This window comes from Passer domesticus, chromosome 10 (assembly GCF_036417665.1).
Source record: "Passer domesticus isolate bPasDom1 chromosome 10, bPasDom1.hap1, whole genome shotgun sequence".
In the NCBI taxonomy this organism is placed as follows: Eukaryota; Metazoa; Chordata; class Aves; order Passeriformes; family Passeridae; genus Passer; species Passer domesticus.
In genome coordinates this window covers 7346313-7366697 of record NC_087483.1, presented here as the reverse complement: position 1 = coordinate 7366697, position 20385 = coordinate 7346313, and the positions used below count along the sequence as shown (strand labels likewise).

The 20385-nt window shown below is 46.0% G+C and overlaps 1 protein-coding gene across 27 annotated transcripts in view; it reads right to left on the bottom strand.

The window, feature by feature from the left end:
* Window positions 1-20385, bottom strand: part of LRRFIP1 (LRR binding FLII interacting protein 1) — a 102840-nt gene that overhangs the window by 49715 nt on the left and 32740 nt on the right. For 19 of the 27 annotated variants that reach the window (XM_064433570.1, XM_064433571.1, XM_064433574.1 and 16 more), the window contains exons 2-3: window positions 7781-7867; window positions 1057-1074 (exon numbers count right to left, since the gene is read on the bottom strand). In XM_064433570.1, coding sequence (XP_064289640.1) covers window positions 1057-1074; window positions 7781-7867 — 105 coding nt within the window. Of the gene's footprint in view, window positions 1-1056; window positions 1075-7780; window positions 7868-14660; window positions 14776-20385 lie in introns of those variants that run through there. The other 8 variants (XM_064433550.1, XM_064433565.1, XM_064433567.1 and 5 more) reach the window with 6 other exon arrangements.

Below are 20385 nucleotides of genomic sequence, written 5' to 3'. Positions count from 1 at the left end.
CAAGAAGCACATGCAGGGCTGGGGCAGGCTTTGAAACATGCAGTTAGGGCAGATGGAGTGCCAGAACAAAACCAAGCACACTGTGGTTTAGGGAGACATTCACCACTCAGCAAGCAATAAAAACATCTCAGGAAAAAAAAAAATAAATATTCAATAAGGTAGAAAATGGCAGGCTTGAAGAAAAATGTGCTTTCTCCCTCCCTGTAAAAATTCTTGGGAGTTATTTCTGTTTCTAGGTGCCACTCAGTTCACATGCTGAAAGTGTAGAACAGCCAGGCTGTTATAATCAGTTATTTTCAGATGTCTGGCTGCTATTTCAGCCAGACATCATGACACAAACCCCAAAATCTCTGTTTCTACATAGCAAGTGACCTCAGTCAGAGCTACTGTTATCATCCTCTTTGCCATCATGGTGGAAAGGAAACTGGGAAGAGATCATGACTTTAAACTGAGATGAGAGAGGATTAAACAATATAAAGTCACTTTTAATGTGTGGGTTGAAGGCCATAGAGTATATTTACCCAAGGATCATGAATTCAAATATCACATCCCTGATTTCCTTCAGTGCCTTTGTGCAAATAAAGTCACCTGCAAGTCATTCTTCCTACTGGCACCTGTTAAATGCTTGCCCAGGCTAAAACATTCCAGTGATTTTCTTGGCCTTCAGCACACAGCCAGAGGTGACACAGGGAGCCACTGTGCCCTCCTGTGACCCTGCTTTGCCAAGTCACTTCTCTGTTATTGCTTATCCTTGGCCAAACAGGCTGTAAAAATGAAATCACATTAAAGTGCCTGACCAGACACCTTACATGGGTCATCTTCCCCCACTCCCCGTGACTGTCCACCCCACAAGATTATGGGAGGGGAGGGCAGAATTATATGGAAATTTGCAGCCTGCTGGGCATCTCCCACTCTTCAGAGGATTTCCAAGGTTGGACTCGAGGATCTTGGAGGTCTTTTGCCACCTAAATGGCTGTGTGGTTGTGAAATTGTAGCAAGACTCACAGGTGGGAAGAAGAAGGCATGCAAACAAGAAGGAAAGCGAGCAAGCCCTACCTTCTGCACCTGATAGATCTGGGGGGAAAGGGAGAGGAAAGAAACAAGGAACAAAGCTAGCATGAATGATGGATACATAGCAATGCTCCACAGCTCGTTCTGGAGGGAAAAAACAGCATTTACAGAGAAAATACAGCAGAACATCAATACAAAGAGCACAGTGAAGCCCTGTGGATTTAGGTAGGACAAAAGCAGTGTTTGCATCGTGGGCCTCCTCCATGTGACTGGCTAGAGCACAGCATTCCTGTTCCCATTCCCACCAGGCTCTGGGGTGCACATGGGACATTTTATCCCCAGGCTTTGCACCAGGCCAGAGCCCAGCCCAGCTGTGAGCCAGCACCTCTCATTTTTCCAGCCTTCCCTCCAAAACAGGAATGGATGCCCGAATATTCATCCGGGACAAGTTGTGTATTTGCCACCACAATAAAAGCAAACAGCATTAACTACAGATCAACTGTTCCTCTTTGAAGGATATAATTTGTCCTTGAGGGATGAAGCACAGTTACAAAAGCACCAACCCCACACACCTCTCACCTGTGCACAGCACAGTGCCAGTGTGTGAAAATTCCTGGAAAATTCCTTGCACATATATTGCTGGCCTTAAAGGATTCCTGCAGGTTGTTCTGTCAATTTTTAATGTTTCTGTGGAGCAGAAGCACTATTCACACTATTTTCAGGCTTTAATAAATGTCCTGCTGACACTGTTGTTCCACAGTCTTGGAGCACTTTGATAAGACACAAAACCTTTACAGCCACTCTACTGCACCTGAATTTTGTGCTCTTGGAGAACTGCCCTTGACGGATGAGCTTTGTGAATCCACATGAAAACAGAAAACAGGTTTTTTCTCACATCTTTCCTGAAACCAGAAACGTTTCTGATTACCCCAAAGAACCCTTCTTGTTCAAAAACACCTGGCTGGCTGCACAATCCTCTGGTGGCAAGGCAGTCAAGTCTCCCAGATTTTGGGGTATTTGGAGGATCCCTGCCATTCACTGCTCTCAGGGATACCTCATGGGAACCCAGATCCCAGTGCTGGGAAACAAAGCTTATGTCTCTCAATCCCTGCCCTCCTGATCAGGTTCCCCTTCATGAAGGACAACTGCACAACCCAGGTTAATGCCTCAGCAGCTTTAATTCTCATTCCAGCAAGCACAGGAGGAAAAATTAGGACTCATTTAAAAACCAGCACTCCCACCACACAAGTAACCACCCCACTTCCCTCTCCCTAAGAAAGCCATGAGGAGGAAAATGAACTGGGCCCTCCCACAAGGCTGCACACAATTCCAATATCTGGCTTCTCCATGGCACACTCAAAGTGCCTTTCATCCACACACAAGAGCCAAACACCTCAGGTTCAAATGTGGCAATTACCACCCAGCTGATTAACCTCAAAGCTTTAACTTTTCCATGTTGTTTTTTTCACCCACTCCTCGAGGCAGCTCCATGGAATCCTCATTTTCCAAAGCCCAGTGCTCCAGGCTTGGCACAGCAGGTATTCCCTGCTGAGTCCAAAGCAAGGCACGCAAGGAGCCTCGTGCCCAGGACCCAAATTGCCAATGGACAAGATAACAACGGGGCCCTTGTTCAGACCAGGCACTGTGGAGGGAGGTGGGGAGGCCTCAGGGATAAAGCCAAGTGCATCACTTAACTATTCCAGCTTTTAATAAAACCTGGAGTTTTGGAGGAACCCATTAGCCAAGAGGCATTACAACAGCTCTGCTCCAATGTGACTGATCCCTCAGCAGTGCACGAGGGAAAGGTGTCCCTGTCCATGGCAGGCAGGCTGAAATCAGGGCATTTTTAAGGGTTTTTCCAACCCAAGCCATTTTAGGATTCTGTAATGACACTGTCCTCTTTAGAAAATGTGGTACAAGAGAAAACATACACTTTTAAACAATCACCTCTGTTGCAGATGTGTCCCCCCCAAAAAAAAGAGTCAATACACATCTAAGCAGTCAAATGCCTTAACGAGCAGTTTCCTGTATTATATATACAGTTTTACAAGTATACAGTTTTCTGTATTAGGGTATGACCAAAAAACCCAAACGTGTTTCATCCACGGTATTAACAGCAGACAGCTTTCCTCATCAAGATGATTTCCTCATCAAAGGGGCTGCCCACAAAAATAAAGTTTTTCATAGAAGTAGGTTTAAAACTGGACAGAAAAAGTGTTACACGGTGGCAGAAGAAGAGTCTGCTAAAAACATCATCTACATCATCCCTCTTCAAATTTTCCTGGGCAACTTCACAGTGAGTGTATAAGACACAGAAGAACCACCACAAACCTCCTTCATTTCTCCCCTGCTTATGTAAGCACCAAGTTTCATAGTCACTCTCACCCCTCCCCATTCGAGCCACAAGAATCTGTTTTTCCTTTTTTTTTTTTTTTTTTTTTTTTTTTACTAGAAAGCAGTGGTAGTATATTTTATTCCAAAGAAATATGAATCCAAAAGGGGAAAAATATGTGCAAGTGAGGTAAGGAAGGAATTTACAAAACAGCCAAGGCAAGTTTCATGCTGTGCCCTTAAAGCAAGTGCTGCAAATGAAGGCAGGAGAGCAGCACAGTGCACTTGCCTTGAACCAGAAGTACAGGCTCATCTGCTGTGTGAACTGGCAGGGAAGAATCTTATCCCACCGATTAAGGAGTGGGAGGAGATCAGTCTCTTTTCACTTCAGGCATTAATATCAGCTTACACTGTGGTCTCCAAGTGTCAGCCCTTGAAGAGACATTTAAAGCCTTGCCAGCAGAACACACAGAAGGCACTCCTACAGAAAGCATTCTCTACAATTAGCCCTACTGCTGCAGCTTTTACATCTCAAAACTGTTACTGTTAAATATTGCTTGGGAAAAAAAGGGTTTCATACATTTCAGGTCAAGCTTCTGAGAGAAAAAAATTAATGCACAGGAAAAAAAAAAATTCTTCCTCCAATTTTACCTTGTAGCCCCATGAGAACTAACAAATTGTTAATCAGAAAAACTGGGCTGCCCACTCCTGGCTTGCTGTTCTGCATGAATTAACAATAAATACCTGAGTGCACACAGGAATTTGTCTCAGGACCAGGCACATCTCAACAGTACAAGCCAAAGAGACTGGCCTCAGACCCTGCAGCTGGAAACCAAATGTTTCAAAAGCATGGCAGCATGGTATGGTAAACCAGGACCCATCACTGCTCTGACTCCCACCAGTGGTGGGAAACCAGAGAAGGGAGGAAATACCTCGTATTTTAATTGTCCTTCCAGCTCAGAACAGGCCCTGGCAATGAGAGCTGCCCTGCACTCACTGATGTGTAGAAACAAACCAGAGGATTTAAGCAGACCTCCAGATTAATTATTTACCTCTTTGGTGGGTAACAACAACAAAGCAGCTCTGAATGGGAAGTCAGAAGCATTCAAGCTGTAACACTGGTCAGACCTGTGCCTTTCCTAAAGCCTCATCACCAAGAACACATTCTCCAATAAATATACAAATTGATTCACATCTCTGTGATTCAGGAGTGATCAACTCCTTATCTTCAGAGGGACTCCCCATGTCCTGAGCTGATCCCACAGTGTGGGCAGCAGGAAAGGGGGGAATTCTGCCCTTCTGCCCTGCTCAGGTGAGACCTCACCTGCTGAGCTGCTGGAGACAGCCCAGAGGAAGCACCAGGATGATCAGAGGGATGGGGCAGTTCTGCTGTGGGGAAAGGCTGGGAGAATTGGGAATGTTCCAACAGGAGCCCCATCCAACAGGAAAGGTGGTGCAACACTGTTTGCAAGGGACTGGAGTGACAGGACAAGGGGGAATGGCTTCCCACTGGCAGGGAGTAGGCTGACATTGGGATATGATATTGGCAAGGAATTCTTCCCTGTCAGGGTGGTGAGGCCCTGGCACAGGGTGCCCAGAGAAGCTGTGGCTGCCCCTGGATCCCTGGAAGTGTCCAAGACCTGGTTGGACAGAGCAACCTGGGCTAGTGGAAGGTGTCCCTGCCCATGGCAGGGGGTGGAACAATTCAAGTTTTAAGGGCCTTTCAAATCAACACATTCTGGGATTCTGTGATCAGGTCATGATTCTTGTGCTCACTTTTTTCTTCAGCTTCAGAAAACACTTTTCATGTACCCAGCTTATACTTCCCTATGAAACTTATGCTCACCTTCTCCTCTTTAGCTTCCCCTCCTTGGAGAAAAAAAAACCAACAAAGAAACCAAACCAAAACACCCAAACCACTGGCACAGTTACCCTTCTTTGTGCTGCCTGGCAGGAGGTGGTGCCAGGTGAGGAGATGATCCTGCCTCTGGAGCACACCTGCAATCCTGCCCCACCGCAGAGCAGTCTTCCACAGGAACATTCCCACCTCTCCCCTGCAACTCAGAGCTCTCTGCCAAAAGTCCAGCTATTCCTGCTGAACAATTTCTCAATCATATGTGTAGACTCTTCATGCAAAAGTCACCCAATTACTTTAAAATGAGGGAAATGAAGTGCAAGACTGAGAAATGTCATAAATATGAGGTGGTGGGCAGGAGAGGAGCCAGTTTCCAAACCCAAATCATTAAAACACCCTCTTTCACTGCCAGAGTTATAGCCTGTAATGGTAGCACCTGGAAACTTTTAACTCAGACCAGCAGTGTAAATATATTTCCAAGTAATCCATGCTCCACAAGAAGCCTGCCAGGGCATGCACACGGCTTAAAGCATGAAAAACTACACGCACACGCAATAAATTCATTTATTGCTTTTTAACTCCCAGAAGGGAGCTAGGGCTCTAAAAAGCCTTCTGAAGTAGTAAAGCAAGTGCTTTAACTTCTGGTTATTTAACATGGCAGCACTGGAAAAGCGCTCTTTATGTTTCTGAAAAGTTTGCAAAGGGAAATGAAGATGGCAGAGAACCAGGTGTGCAGATCCCAGTGTCACAGCAGGTTCCCCTCCAAGGAGGGGGTAGGTGCCAAATATCTTGTGTTGATCACTGCTTGGGATTTTCTGTATTTATGTTTTGTTGTACCTGCAAGACACTTGTGGCAATGAAAAACTTCCTGCAGCTATCCTTAGTATCTTTACCTAAGATTAAACTATTTCAAAAAGTTACAGAATATTTAAGAGTGCAAAATATTAAATAAATGTGTTATTTATGCCAGTGAGTTACAAAGCAGATTGTGATGGGTATCTGGCTGAGCTTTTAACGACTGTGGTATTTCAGAGGGACATCCTGCCCTACCCAATATCTATCTATACAAAGTTTTCACAGGTTTTCAGATGACAAGCTCTTAATTGCAGGAGCCTTAGTTTTCACACCTAAATTTCAGTTTACCAAGACACCCTTTGCAGCTTCACCCATCAGCTTTTAATCTGCAAAGGGGTCATCAGCTTCATTAAGTCACCTGTAAATTAGATGGTGTCAGCTGCCAGGACACCCCAATTTACTGTGCTACCCAAACAAAACACGTGGGGCCTGTTTAGCACAGCCCTCCCACGGCTGCTCCCAAGTCCCCCCGCCCCAGCTGCCAGCTCAGCAGTGACAACACTTCCCAGGGTGGGCCAGGCTGCAAGAAACATCCTTCAGAAAGCAGCAACTGCAGCAGGAGAAGGCTCCCACCTTCCCCAAGCTCTGTGTTTGCAGCAAGGGAGCTGAGACACATCCAGACCTGCCTCACCAAAAGCTGAGCGTGGGCAGCCTGCCCAGGAGCTTCTCTGTGGGCTGGCTGCTGCAGCCTGTGCTGGCACTGCTCCGCTGTCACATCCTGAGCCACATCCTGCTGTCACTCCTGATTCACTGCTCCAGAGCTCAACCAGATCCTGCTCTGCACCCCAAAGCAAATGTAGAACCACTGAATGGCCTGGGTTGGAAGGAACCTTAAAGCTCATCCAGTGCCATCCCCTTCCATGGGCAGGGACACCTTCCACTGTCCCAGGCTGCTCCAAGCCCTGTCCAGCCTGGCCTCGGACACTGCCAGGGATCCAGGGGCAGCCACAGCCTCCATGGGCACCCTGTGCCAGGGCCTGCCCACCCTCACAGGGAAGATGTTTTCCCTAATATCCAATCCAACTCTGTCCATTGTCAGTGTGAAACCATTCCCTTTTTACCTGCCCCACTTTTATTCTCAGTATGTATTCCCAGACCCTGCCCCCAGACTCCCTACTTCTTCTTCCTTCTCCTTCAAAAATCTACTGAAAAAACTAAATCGTGATTACTGTTGTAATCACAATTTGTCCCTCTTGCAGCTACTCTGCTGCTTCACTGAATGCACGTCACCAAGCACAACTTTTGAGAGCTTCTGGTTCAGTTCACCAGGTAATGCTTTGCCAAGTGCAGCTTCTACCCTTGTCCCTGCCAAGAGCAGCCCACCCTTTTTCCAAACTTGGGGAGAGCACGGGCACCAGCTTCACAGCAGGAAGCAGAACAACTTCCCAGTGGAGTTATACAAAGGCCAGGAATCTTCCATATTCATTGGATTTCTAACGAAGTGATAAGAATCCACCGCCTCTGACAGGCACACAAAGAAGCTGCATACTTCAAAGTTTAACATTAAACAAGAATTACTAACCACCAGGATTTTCTGTGAATAATTACGCTGGCTTCACCGAGATAAAATCCTTGCCACGATCCGCGTTTTTTCCAGGTTTTTCCATAATCAACATTAGCTCCACACAGAGTATTTCATCAAAGTACAGATAAGCCCTCTGTTCCAGGATCTCTGAACATCCTCCTCCCTGGACACAACCCAGGCACCCCCCAAAGCCTCGGCCTTACCTCCTTCTGCTGCCTCTCCAGCTCTTTCATCCGGATCTCCCGCGCCTCCGCCCGCGCCGCTCGCTTCGCCGCGAGTCTGGCTTCAGCCTGGGAACAGGAACACAGGGATGGGATGAGATGAAAGCTGGGCAACCCAACGGGGAACACGCTCCGGAAGCAGGGCAGGGAATGGGGAGGCTTGACTCGGCAAGGCTGTAAACACATCTGTAGGAGTTAATTCCCTCTTGCAGGTAATGGCCCTGCCTTCCCTAACTTGTTATCGTAACAGCGAGGTGAAACACTCCCGTGCAGGCACTACCCTCCTGAGCACTTGTGTTTAAAAGAGATCTTTAATTATTATTTGTGTGGCTGGAGAGGAAGCAGGTTGATTTATTTAAGAAAGGCAGGTTTTGCTCTTTTTGTTTTGGGTTTTTTTTTCCTCCCCTGCAGCATGGATTGTTTTTTTATTGATGAATTAATTTGACCAATACCAAACACATTATCTGCCATTTTTCCTAACCGCTGACACTGTGCACACATACCTGGGCACAGGATTTGGGTAAACACTGGAGATCAGTATGCACAGCCAAGGCTGAAATTATGGAGAGAAAATGCACTAGGTCTATTGTAAATCTCCAAAATTCCATATTCCAGTCCAAACCTTGCTGGAGTGGAATTCTGCCAAGAACGGACCTCTCGAGAGATCTACAGTGCTTCCTCACTTCAGCCCACTTGGAAGTGATGGAACATCATACAGAGTAACATTTTTAATATTCTGCTTTAAATCCCAGGCAAAGCCAGTAGGTCTCACAGAGGAAAAGGTAAAATTAGCTCAGGCTTGGTACAGTACAGCCGTGAGCAGCTCACCCAGAGGAATTCAGAACAGCTCAGCAGGGAGCCAAAGGCACAGGTCACAGCCAGGCACCCTGGTGTTACACCCAACTCCTCTGCTTCTGAAGCCTTTTACTGTAAGTGCAGTGTCCAAACTGACAGGAAAATCTGCCATAACATCAAGGTCAAGTACACAGAGAAATCAAAACACCGGTGTTTTCAGTAGTGCTTCTAAACAGAAGGAAAACCACCAAAAACAGAAAGGTGTAATTTCTTTTCCCTTCTGTAAGTGCAGTCACCACTCAAACCCAGGGAAAAGGGTCACAGCCTCCAAAAACTCAAACAAAACATGGAAAAAAAAGCCAAAAGAAAAGAGGAGTAGGATGGTTGAAACTTGCAGTTAACAGAAAAGGGCTGATGAAAATCAAGCACGAGCTGATGCATGGGAGGACCAGAAGCCTTTTGATGATGTAGATCTTAAAACCACAGAATAGAGAAGACCAAGAGGGGATCTCACCAATCCGTATAAATCCATACAAATATCCCAAAAGCCACCAAGAGGGTGGTGCCAGACTCTTGTCAGTGGTGCCCAGCTGCAGGATGAGGAGCAATGGCCATGAACTAAACCACAAGAAGTTCCACCTCACTACGAGAGAGACCTGCTGTTCACTGAGGGTGGCAGGGCACTGGAACAGCTGCCCAGGGAGGCTGTGGAGTCTCCCTCTCTGGAGGCATCCCAAACCCATCTGGACATGTTTCAGTGTCACCTGCCCTAGGTGACCCAGGGGATTGCACTGGGACTCCACAGGTCTCGGCCAACCCCAAATGTTTTGTTACTCTGTGAAGTCTGAAAAATTACTTGTAAAAAGGAAAAGTCTTCTGAGAGAATTAAAGAAAAAGCCCATGGCAGAAGGAGCAAAGGGCTGGTTTTGCACAGAGCTGCTCTCCCTTGAGTTCTTTGCCTGAATTTTGAGGTAAATGGCTCTGCCATGGACAGAAACTCGTAGCAGGAGCAGACCCTCCACACCTGCACCCAAAACCATCCCCTCCATAACCTGTTACTTACAGAGCCAGGTGACAGCAGGCTCCAGGTGCAGGCATGAATCCCCAAACCTGTTTTCTACACCACCTCCCAACCTGAAGCACTCTGTCCAGGAAAAGAAAGCCCCAGCCCTGCTGCTGCTGCTGGGCACAGCCTGGGTGGAATCCCTGGCAGGCAGTGCTGCGACCCACCTGCAGTGTTTGGAATTGCTGAAGACACCCACTATCCAAACATGCCCTGAAACGTGTGCTGAAGGCACGAAATCACAGCTCTGGAAACAAGCCTGGTATTGACTTGATGTGATCCCTCCTGTTTATTTAAAAATAAACACTGGCAAACCCCACCTGATAGAGGTGAGGAATAACACCAGCACAAACTGGTTTTTCCCTATGGAAAACAAAGGGTCCTAAAGTCTCCATAAGCAAAACACACCAAAGAGTACAGGCTGTGTATCCCCAACTTCCCTCCCGACAGAAAAAGGCAGAAACAACATTATTTGGGTGTTAACATGATTGTAGCTGTCATCCTCATGAATTTCAATAACCAGCTGAGCTTTCACATCAGAGCTAGGTGTCTATATGTAAAATTCAGATATAATTCAAATGATACATATTTCCCCTTGTTTTCCTCGTATGATAAGGGCTAAAGGATTTACATGCTTGCTAGCTATGTTGCAGAATTATATATTCCCCCAGAAGCAAGAACAATATAATATGACGCAAAGGAACTTGAAAATAGGAAAAAAAATTAAAATTGAGCCAGTTTTTCTCAGGCCTTCCTGAGAATGTGGCTTGCCAGTTTCTAAATTACAGATACCAACTGCAGGAAGTTAAATTAATTTTACTTTGTGCAAAACCACATAATTTGTGTGTCATTTCTTAGGAAACAATTCTGCTTTTAGTGCCAATCCATGGTGCATCTCTACTTTATTCTATTTCATCTTTGCAGCCCTCCAGCTGCCCATTTAAAGCCAACCTGCAAACCTTGCAAGAATAAAACCACATTTTCACTCGGCAGCTTTGACTAACAATGGCTTACATCTTGGAACAAGCATATTGTTTATTTATGAACTTTTTCTTTCCATGACCACAACAGCCTTAAGTATCTTTGAATAAAAACAACAGAAACAGTATCCCGGGTTCTTGAACTTTAGGCTAAAAACCTGTGGCTATCACAGACTGGTACCTTTGTAAGAAGTCATCAAGTGTTATTCCATCCTGAACACCCATATTTTAAAGCAACTCATTTTCATCACATTGAAACAAATAATTACAGGATTGTTTGGGCTGGAAGGGATCTCAGGAGGTGTCCAGTCCACCCCCCTGCTCAAAGCTGGGTCAGCATCACATTCAGATCACGCTGCTTAGAGCTTGGTTCAGATGGCTCTTGGAAACCTCTGAGTTTGGTGGCTCCACAGCCTCTCCAGGCTCCTGTTCCACTGCCTGACCATCCTCATGGAATAAAGGAATAAGTCCCCACCAAATCCTGCTCTTGGCTCTTTAGTAACTCCAACTTCATTGTCAGAAGGCTGCTGTACCTTAAGGGCTGCATCAAGCACTAAGGAATATTTTCAAGCACGTTCTCAAGGAAGTCTGGGTGCCATTTAGATGATTACACAGTTATTTTCACCGTGGTTCCTGACCAAACACCAGCTCATTTGTGCTGGACAAAGGAGGGTTTGTAAGAAACAGGCCATCCTTCCCTAAAGGGTTTTTGAGCCCACAGCAAAATGAGAGAAGGCGGGGGGACAGGAAATATGCAAAGAGGAGAAAAAAAAGGCTTCAGTATGTGAGGCTACCCACAAGTCTTTGGAGGGTGTTCTCCAGCTCAACAGAAATACATCATGCTATAGTCAGGCCAGCCATCAAATGGCAAACCTGTGGCCTTCACAATCCCATTTCTAGCATGCTTTGGTGGATGGAATTACTCAACTCAGAATGAATTTTCTTTTAAGACTCCGTAGGTGGCATTGGTGATGAAGCTGGTATCACCTGTGAGCTCAGAGGAAGTAAATCCATCAGGACAGGGAGAAGTCCACATCTCACTGGGTAAGAAGTTATCAAAGTCAAGCCAAAGTCTGGTAGCAAGCCTAACAAATCCTGCAGTGAGTGTGGGAGCCTGTGGCACACAGCTTTTCCTGTGCCAAAGCCCAGCTCAGGTACAGTGGGTGCCCCCAGCATGGCACAGGGCAAGGACACCCAGAACAGCCCCAGCTGCTCAAGCTGTGAACCTTTAGGACATGTAAGAACAAAAACACAGGCCAGACTTTCAGACAAACCCGGAGGAGTGTCAGATTTATTGTGGGCCTCTTCCTCAGCAGCACAGGCGTGACGGAACGCACCGGGGTTTGTCAGACCACACTCTCTGAGCCTCTTGGACTCTGCTCTGTGCTATAAATACCTTGATTTCTTGCACAGCCTGCAAGCAGCAACGCTAACTTTACATTTCTCTCTGTGTGTGCTGACTAAACCAAAACAGGCTTTGCCTGGCTGACTTTGGTCTTTGTCCAGATCAAGCACTTGACAGAGCCGAGTCACCTCTAAGGGCAGTAGCAGAGACACTGCAGCCTGCAAGAGACACTGCTCAACATGAGAAAACCACCCAGAAATTCACATACTTCTGAAATTCAGCTTATTAAAAGCTGCTCGTTAGGCTGCCTAAGTCATAAATAACTATTCAAGGGATGAAAGATTTAAAAAAAAGAAATTAGAAATCACTAAGACTGAAGAAGTCCCCTTGACTTCTTAAAATCATCTAAAATTCACCAGTGACTCAGCAAGCAATACAGACCTCAATCAAAAGTGACAGATCACTGTCAAAAACAGAAGAATAAAAATATGAAGCCTAATTGCACTCATTACAAAGCTTTTGCAACTTCCCTTTTATGAAATATTGCTCATCTGACATGAAGAACTGGCAGCTTCAGCCCTACTGAGCATGTCAGACCAAAAAACCCCAAATCTCATCAGAAGCTTCTGTAAGGCCCCATGGGCATAACGAGAGGAGATGGCAACCAGACTGCTGAGATGATCAGGGAACTGGGCACCAGCTGAAAAATCATCACCTTAATTTATGGGACTTGCTCAAATACTACAAATACACACACTGAATTCTTGTTTTTTTATTGCAGTTGCTCAGAATGATTTACAGTCACCAAGCCCTGAAAAAAATGCACTGCTGAACTCCAAAATGCTCGTTGCTTTTGCAGGGCTACTTGCTCAGCACTTGACACTCCAGCTTAGGGTCACTCAGCCTGAAAATAAAAACCCAGCCCTGTGCAGCAGCAAATCTTTACCCTGGCTTAAGGAGTTCAGTATGTTTAGATCTGAAGAGGGAAAAACGAAGCAGGTTGTAACAGGAGCACAACTACATCTGAAAAAAAACCCAAGGCGGGTATTGGGTGTCAGCTGGAAAGGCTGAGAAGCATCTTCTGCCGCCCGCAGCAGTGGGGAGAGGTGGGAGCACGGGATGTGCAGTTGCTGTGGAGCAACCCCTACCCCACCCAGCCCCTTTTTAAACAGCACTGGTGGGGACCAGGCCTGGCTGTGCCCGTGGCCAGGGGATGGAGCACAATGGTGACGGAAGCCGCGGCTTCCTGGCCCCGTGCGCCGCGCCGGGGAAGCTGCGCTGTCATCATCGCGGCGATGAGAGAATTATGGAGGTGAGTTGCTAAGGTAGAGGCCAGAGACACACACACACACATCCTGAAGGTGTGCATTCTCAGAGCCTTTCCCTCCTGGATCAGCCAGGGCTGCATTGTTCGCCCGGCAGCCCCAAGACACGGCCAACAAAGGCAGGAAGTTGTGCTGCTTTTCTGAGCGGTGAAAAATGACTGTGTTGACTTGCCACATAGTTACATGTGTAAGAGTTTTCCAGCTATACAAAGCACCCCTCAATTCCAGTGCACTCCAAATTACCTGCTTCTAAGACTAGCAATCAAAGGCAGTGTCATATTTGTCGTGGAGGATTGAAGTGTTAGCTTGCCAGCACCAAGCCATACCCGGAAAAGCTCTCTGATCCCACTGCCAGAGAAACCTTAAAACACAAGTCTGCCTGACTAAATTACACCTGCTCCCTGCAAGCAACCACTGCTGTGCATTGCTGCAATAACTATTCTCAGGCTGATTTAAACCTCTTGCCAACATGCTTAAGACACAGCCAGCCAGTCATTTTTGGGGCCAACATGATTTTTCATGATGGATGCTGTCCCATTCCAGCATTCTGTACTTCCTCAAATATTATAGGACTGTTCATTCTGTTTATCCAAGTCACACTCCATCAGTCAAAAATCTGATAAGGTTTCTCTCACTCCTACATAATTTAAAGTCTGTTTGGACATGCAACACCTGATTTGCAATATTCCTGTAACACAGCTGACCAACATAGCTACCGGGTAGAACCAGTGCTAACCCATGGCAATGTTTTTCCCGTCTCTATTTGAGCAACATGTGACTTAACCCAGGAGTTCCAGGAGCTCACCAGGTGAGTGGTGACTATTTAGCATCGAAACAAGAGGGACTATAACGACTTCTGTGTTTAAGAGGTCAAACCAGCACATTTATCTGACATTTTTTTGCATATGAGTTATAAATACATACAACACTTTGCACCACTTACTCATACGGCAATGAACCCGTGAATCACATAGGGCTCGGTCAGTCCCACATCCTGCTTTACTCCTCACCTTTCTCTTAAATGCAAATTACTGTTCGGAGGCAGCAGGCTGATGAACATTAGCCTACACGTAAACATAGGGATTCCCTTCTAATGCCCCGACAGCCCATCCTGGGCTGGTCTGACAGCTCCTGTCCCCCTCGCAGTGACAGCGGTGAGCCCGAGTGACACGAGGGATGCCCGACCTGATGGTCCCACGGGGCTGCTGCGACACTTCACTCGGCCACCACTTCACAGGTCCCGCTGGCACGGCGGCTCCCGGAGCGGCTCGCAGCTCACGTTCTGCTCAGCTTGTCCCGGCACAGCCAGCCCGGGACAAGCCCCCGGCCACCCCCCGCAGCCCCCCGGCCTTACCTGCTGCTGGGCAGCCGGGCTGAGGCAGTCGGCAGCCGCGTCCATGGCTCCCGCTGCCGCCGTCTGTCGCCGGCGGGGCCCGCCCGGACGCGCCCGGCACGGCTCGGCACGGCACGGCCCGGGGGCGGAGCGGGGAGCGGGAGCGGGCGGGGAGCGGCGCCGCGCTCGGCGGCCGGGGCAGCACCGAGGCAGCGCACACACGGACACACAGACACACACACGGACACACACACGGACACACAGACACACCTCCGCAACCCGCACGGCATCCAGCATCCTCCTCGCCTCCTCTGTGTCCCCGAGGAAGACAAACACAACATCCCAACAAGGATGCGCGCCCGCCCTCCCTCCGGGCTGCGCATCCACAGGGGCAGATAATTGTAAATATAAATTCCTATTCACGCCAGGCGGCCTTTGCACGGCAGAAATAAACCGCCCCATCACTGCTAATTGCTGCAATTATATCGGAGCTGCGGGTTGCGTTGTGTGGAGCCGAGTTTAAAACGAGCCATCCACGCTGGATGGGCTGGTGTTGGTTTTATTCATTCAGAAATGCCGTTACATGCTATGAAATAATGGAAAAAAAAAACCCAAAACGTTTGAAGTTTGGGTTGTGATTGAAGTAATTGTAATGGAAGTCTGACAGTACTGCAGAAGAGGAATCGGGAATAGTGGCTGGCCGAAAAAGAAGGACATCCTGCATTTCAAAAGGTGATGAGGTGGATGAGCCGAAAGCACAGAAGGATTAGAGGGCACAAGTGGTTTTAAGTGGCACTAAACGGGACGATAGCCCAAGAACAATTGGAGACCCGGTCAGAGCAGACATCCCGGCTCCACGGAGGTCAATGTCACCTGTTGATTCCAGCGGATTTCACCCAAAGCATCTCTCGATTCCCCCTGACTTCACCTGAAGCTCGCACACCCATCCCCTCACAAAGGCCAGGGAGAAACGCCCGGGGCCGGGAGAGCTGCGAAGCTTCAAGAGCTCATTTTACCCACTGCCATTCCTCAGCAGAGCACTCGGGGAGTCATCTCTTCCTGGCACGGGATTTTCCAGGGCCAGCCAAACAGGTTGCTCCTTAGCAACTCAGCCTGCGCCCTCCTTCCCGGTCAGGAGCCCAGCGAAGCCTCCACCCAGAGACTGAGCTCAGTTTTTCCATGAGCTCTCTGCCCAGGACAAGGAATCTGGCTGCTCAGGCTGGCAGAGCACATGCTGCCATGCTGCTGACAGTATTTTAGCTAATTTGGAAGAGCTGGCACTGTTTTACATCTGGGGGCAATAACTTGGCAGTCCCTGGACCCAAGCCATGTCCCACTGTCCCTGGGAAGGCCAGTCATGCTTCCTTTAAATAAGAGGGATTAGGGATGTCTAACTTGCACCCTGCCCCTGGGAGAAACCCTGCTTAGGTCAGGTGAAGCTTTACAATTGTAAAACAGACTGGTTTTATGTGAATCATAGAATTACAGAATGGTTTGGGTTTGGTAAAGAAGGGACCTTCAAGCCCATCCAGCTCCACTCCCTACCATGGCAGGGACACCTTCCACTGTCCCAGGTTGCTCCAAGCCCCAATGTCCAGCCTGGCCTTGGGCACTTCCATGGATCCAGGGGCAGCCACAGCTTCCACGGGGCCTCACCTCCCTCACAGGGAACAATTCCTTCCCAATATCCCATCTAACCCTGCCCCCTGGCAGTGGGAAGAGATTCCCCTGTGTCCTGTCACTCCCATACACTTTGTCAAAAGTCTCTGTCATTCCTATAACAATTCTTTAAGTACTGAAAGGCTGCAATAAGATCTCCAAAGTCACATCTTTCATTAAACTCCAAAGCCACCAGTTGAGCCTACAAGTTATTTTTAACTTCCTCACCAGGTAAACGACCCAACTTTGCTTTAACAAAATAAATCTAAACTGTCTCAAATCCACTCCAGTATGTGCATAAAGAAACTAATAAATACTATATGTTCTTGTCAAGCATCTGTAAGTTAAATCTTCATTTGACAGACACTCACTGCATCCTCCAGCAAGTCTGTCTTTTGTGAACAGCCCCATGTCCAAGAGGAGTCATGCCCTAATTCCCAGAGGGTGCTCAGCATCCAGTTTTGGTGCAGTAACAGCATGATTTGGGGCTTCCAGCAATGTCTGGTGCTCAGCTGTGAAGAAGGCACTTCTGGACTATGGCAGTTCACCCCAAGGCAGCCAGGACCAGGCACTGGAGCAAACTCTTCAGCAAAAATATATATTGCCTTAAATTAGACATTTTAACAGAGAAAGGGAATGATGTTAACTGTGTAAATCTAAAGCATCAGAACAACTCAGTGTGACAAATATCTTCATCTTAGCATGAGACAGACAATTTGTTCTGGTTCTTGGTTAACAAGAATTAACCTCCCCTTACATTCACTGGCAAATCTCTACAGGTTTTGCACTGTCACTTGGAAAATATAAGTATTTCCTACACCAGACATAAATTACCCCCCACCACCATCTTTTCCTATTTACTTTCCAAGCCAAAATGTTTGGTTTTACTTGGTTTACTTGAGGAAGCACTTCACGCATACCCTGGGATAAATTCAAACAAACAGCTGTACTACAGACCTGCTGGGTAGGAACTGAAGATCAAGAGGTCTTTTTAATGCTAGCAAACTTCCATTTTTTCAGCAATACAGAGCTGACAGCGCTCCGAACACACACTTCAGCATTTTATAATTGATTTTATGTAAAAACAGGCTCAGAATTCCAATCAGGTCCTGACAAATCCCCTCAAAACCCCAGTGCCTATCTCATCACAGCTTTCTCCTATTCAGAAAAACAGCAGCATCTTCTAAAATTGATATTTATTTATTTATTCAGCACACAGTTCTTGTGTCCATGCACTTCCCATCTGGAATAGGATGCTGTGGAAGAGTGACATTAATTCCAGGACATACCTAAACAGGAAGGATGTCCCCACTTATGCACTGCACGCACTACAATGCTAAACTGAGCCTAAGAAAAACAGGTAATGGGAGATATAAAAAGGGGGAAAAAGAGTCAGAAACCTGGTGGGATAACTGTGAGTTGGGTATGTCTGAGCAGGAAGTAAAAAGGAAGTTTACTGCACTTAGGACAGCAGCTCTGATTCCAATGACACAGACTCCTTATCTCCCCGTGGGGAACACGCCTCTCCTTTGCAAACACACACACGCACAAAATGCATGCCTGCACTCAGAACAAGGCAATCCTCATCAAATGCTGGCCCAAATCCTAAAAGTCAGCTATCCAGAACTGCACTTTACCCATAACAACCAACAACCGAGGAGCAAGAGGGAAAGATCACCCAGTCACCCTCCAGGCATGTTAATATCACTGATAACTCAAATTCCAAGGAAGCCTGGCCCCCAGCACAGCTCATACTCAATTGATTTTTATTTTACCTTTAAGGCATGTTATGGACAGGTTAAGAGGTATGCAAGTAGTAATAAAATAGCCAAAACCTTTAGAGACAGGTTTAAAAACTGAAAAAAACCTGCACATTAGAGCACTCTGGCTCCAGCTTAGCCCACCTCAGTATTAACTCTTCAGCAATACAGCCAACATAATTCTTCAGCTACTTCCCAACATTATCCATCACCAACATATATAACTCAGATGATACCACTTATAGCTATAAAAATGAAATTCTGTTGTGCATTTCCTGCGTTCTCTTCAAGTGGCATCACTTTTGGTGGATTTGCCAGCGTTGGATTATTGGTTGGAATTGATCTTTCCCAACCTAAATGATTCTATGATTCTTGGAATTTCCGTAATGTCTGACAGTGTCTTATTCAGTCCTGGCTTTCCAAACAGTGGGAACAGAGAAAGAAAGTCTTGTTTTGTGGAAAAATAGCTAAAAAATACTTTATATTAGAAGAAATATTTGATTACTCCAATTTTTTTGGGTTTTTAAAATAAGGTTCACAGTGCTGTTCTTCGAATGCCGAAAAAAACCTCTGGAGTGACACCCACCCGAGGTCAGAGAGACAGGAAAAAGTGACATCTGTGCCTCATCACTTCATCATCCCTGCCTGCTGGGCCATCCTGGCACGCCTGGAGCCCAGCTGGCCACGGGAACAAAACCTCCTTGTAGCCATCACCAAGGCACTGGACTCCAGCACACGCAGCCAAGTGCTCCTTAGCAAAACAATGTCCGGTTTTCAGCACCAAAATCCCCTGCCAGGATCAACAGATTATCTTCTGGCCAGGCTGCACGGCGGCCTGGAGGGAGGAGGAGGAGGAGGAGGAAGGAAACTGCTGGATCAGGCACAAGTCAGACTGAGTCATGCTTCAGCAGGGAAGGTGGGGAGCCTATGGCACATTTGTCATTCAGCTTCAAAACAGTGATGCCTTCAACAGTTGGATATTGAATTGCTGGAACCCCAGATGCTGAGAATTTTAAACTTAAAACCCAAATACACACACAAAAAAATACTATATTTAACCTAAGACCGTAAAAAAAAAAACTTCCAAAATTAATTAATAACACTAAAATTACAAGTATATAGTTTAAATAAAGCTATATATTACAGTGTATGTATAATATATGTCTATATGTATAATAGATATAAATGTCTGTATGTACAACATATATATAGTGTCTATATAGACATATATGTCTATAGGTATATCATATATGTCTATATGTATAATATCACATATGTCTACATGTATAATATAATATAAAGTTTTAGATTATAATAAAATACATCAAACAAAACAAGTTTTAAAACAAAAACTAATTCTTCTTCTTTACCTTCTTCCTCATGAGTTTAAGTAGTATTTCGTAATTAGACAAAAAAGTCTGCATTGCAGACTTCGAGTAATTAGTTATTACATTAAAAGTAAAAATAATTTAGGTTTCATTTCTTAATTAGTTAGTTTAACCTTAAAAAACCTTACAACAAAAGATAATTAACCATTCTGTACCTTGTTAGTAAAATACTACAAAACTCACTACCTATAAAACTATAACATAAGAAAAAAAATTAACATTTAAACCTAAACACAGAATATCATCTCAAAAGCTTCAATCCCAACCTTAACAAAAGTAGTAGTAAAAAATGTAGAAGTAGTAAAATTAGTTTAAATAATCCAAAACCCAACACTGAATATATTAAAGCCAGACTACTTCAGCTTCAGAAATTTGAAATATGGGTGGGTGAAAGCTTCAGAAATTGGAAATATGGGTGGATGAAAAGTTACATGATCTTCCTGTTTTAGAAGTGACAGATTCAAGATTGGTTCCCATAACAAAAATTCCTGGCCTAGTCTTAAGCTTTTCCATTCCTCTGCTTAATAATGAAGGAAAAAAAGATCAAACCAAAGGGAAAAAATAGAGTTCTGGTTCAGATCATCTCACAGAACCTGAGTGTAAAAAAATTGTGTGGAAAAATACAAAAATGATCCAGCAAGAGCCTTTAACTCTTAGAAAAGTGCTTCTCTGCTGGTGCATCCATAGCACGAGGCTTTGCCATCTCCCAGGCTCTACTTCCAACCCAATGAGATGAAAGAGTTGGAATTAACCATTCCCATCACGAGTGTAAATGTTGTGAACTGGAAACCCAGCAGTAATTCCTAAAAGGGCAGAGGTTCTGCACTGCATCCTGCCTCCATCAGAGATATTAGGTGGGAAAGCACCACCAGCATTTGTAAGCTCTGGGAGTGCCATGGTTATGTTACCAGGCTCTCCCACTCAGCATGCCAAAAAAAA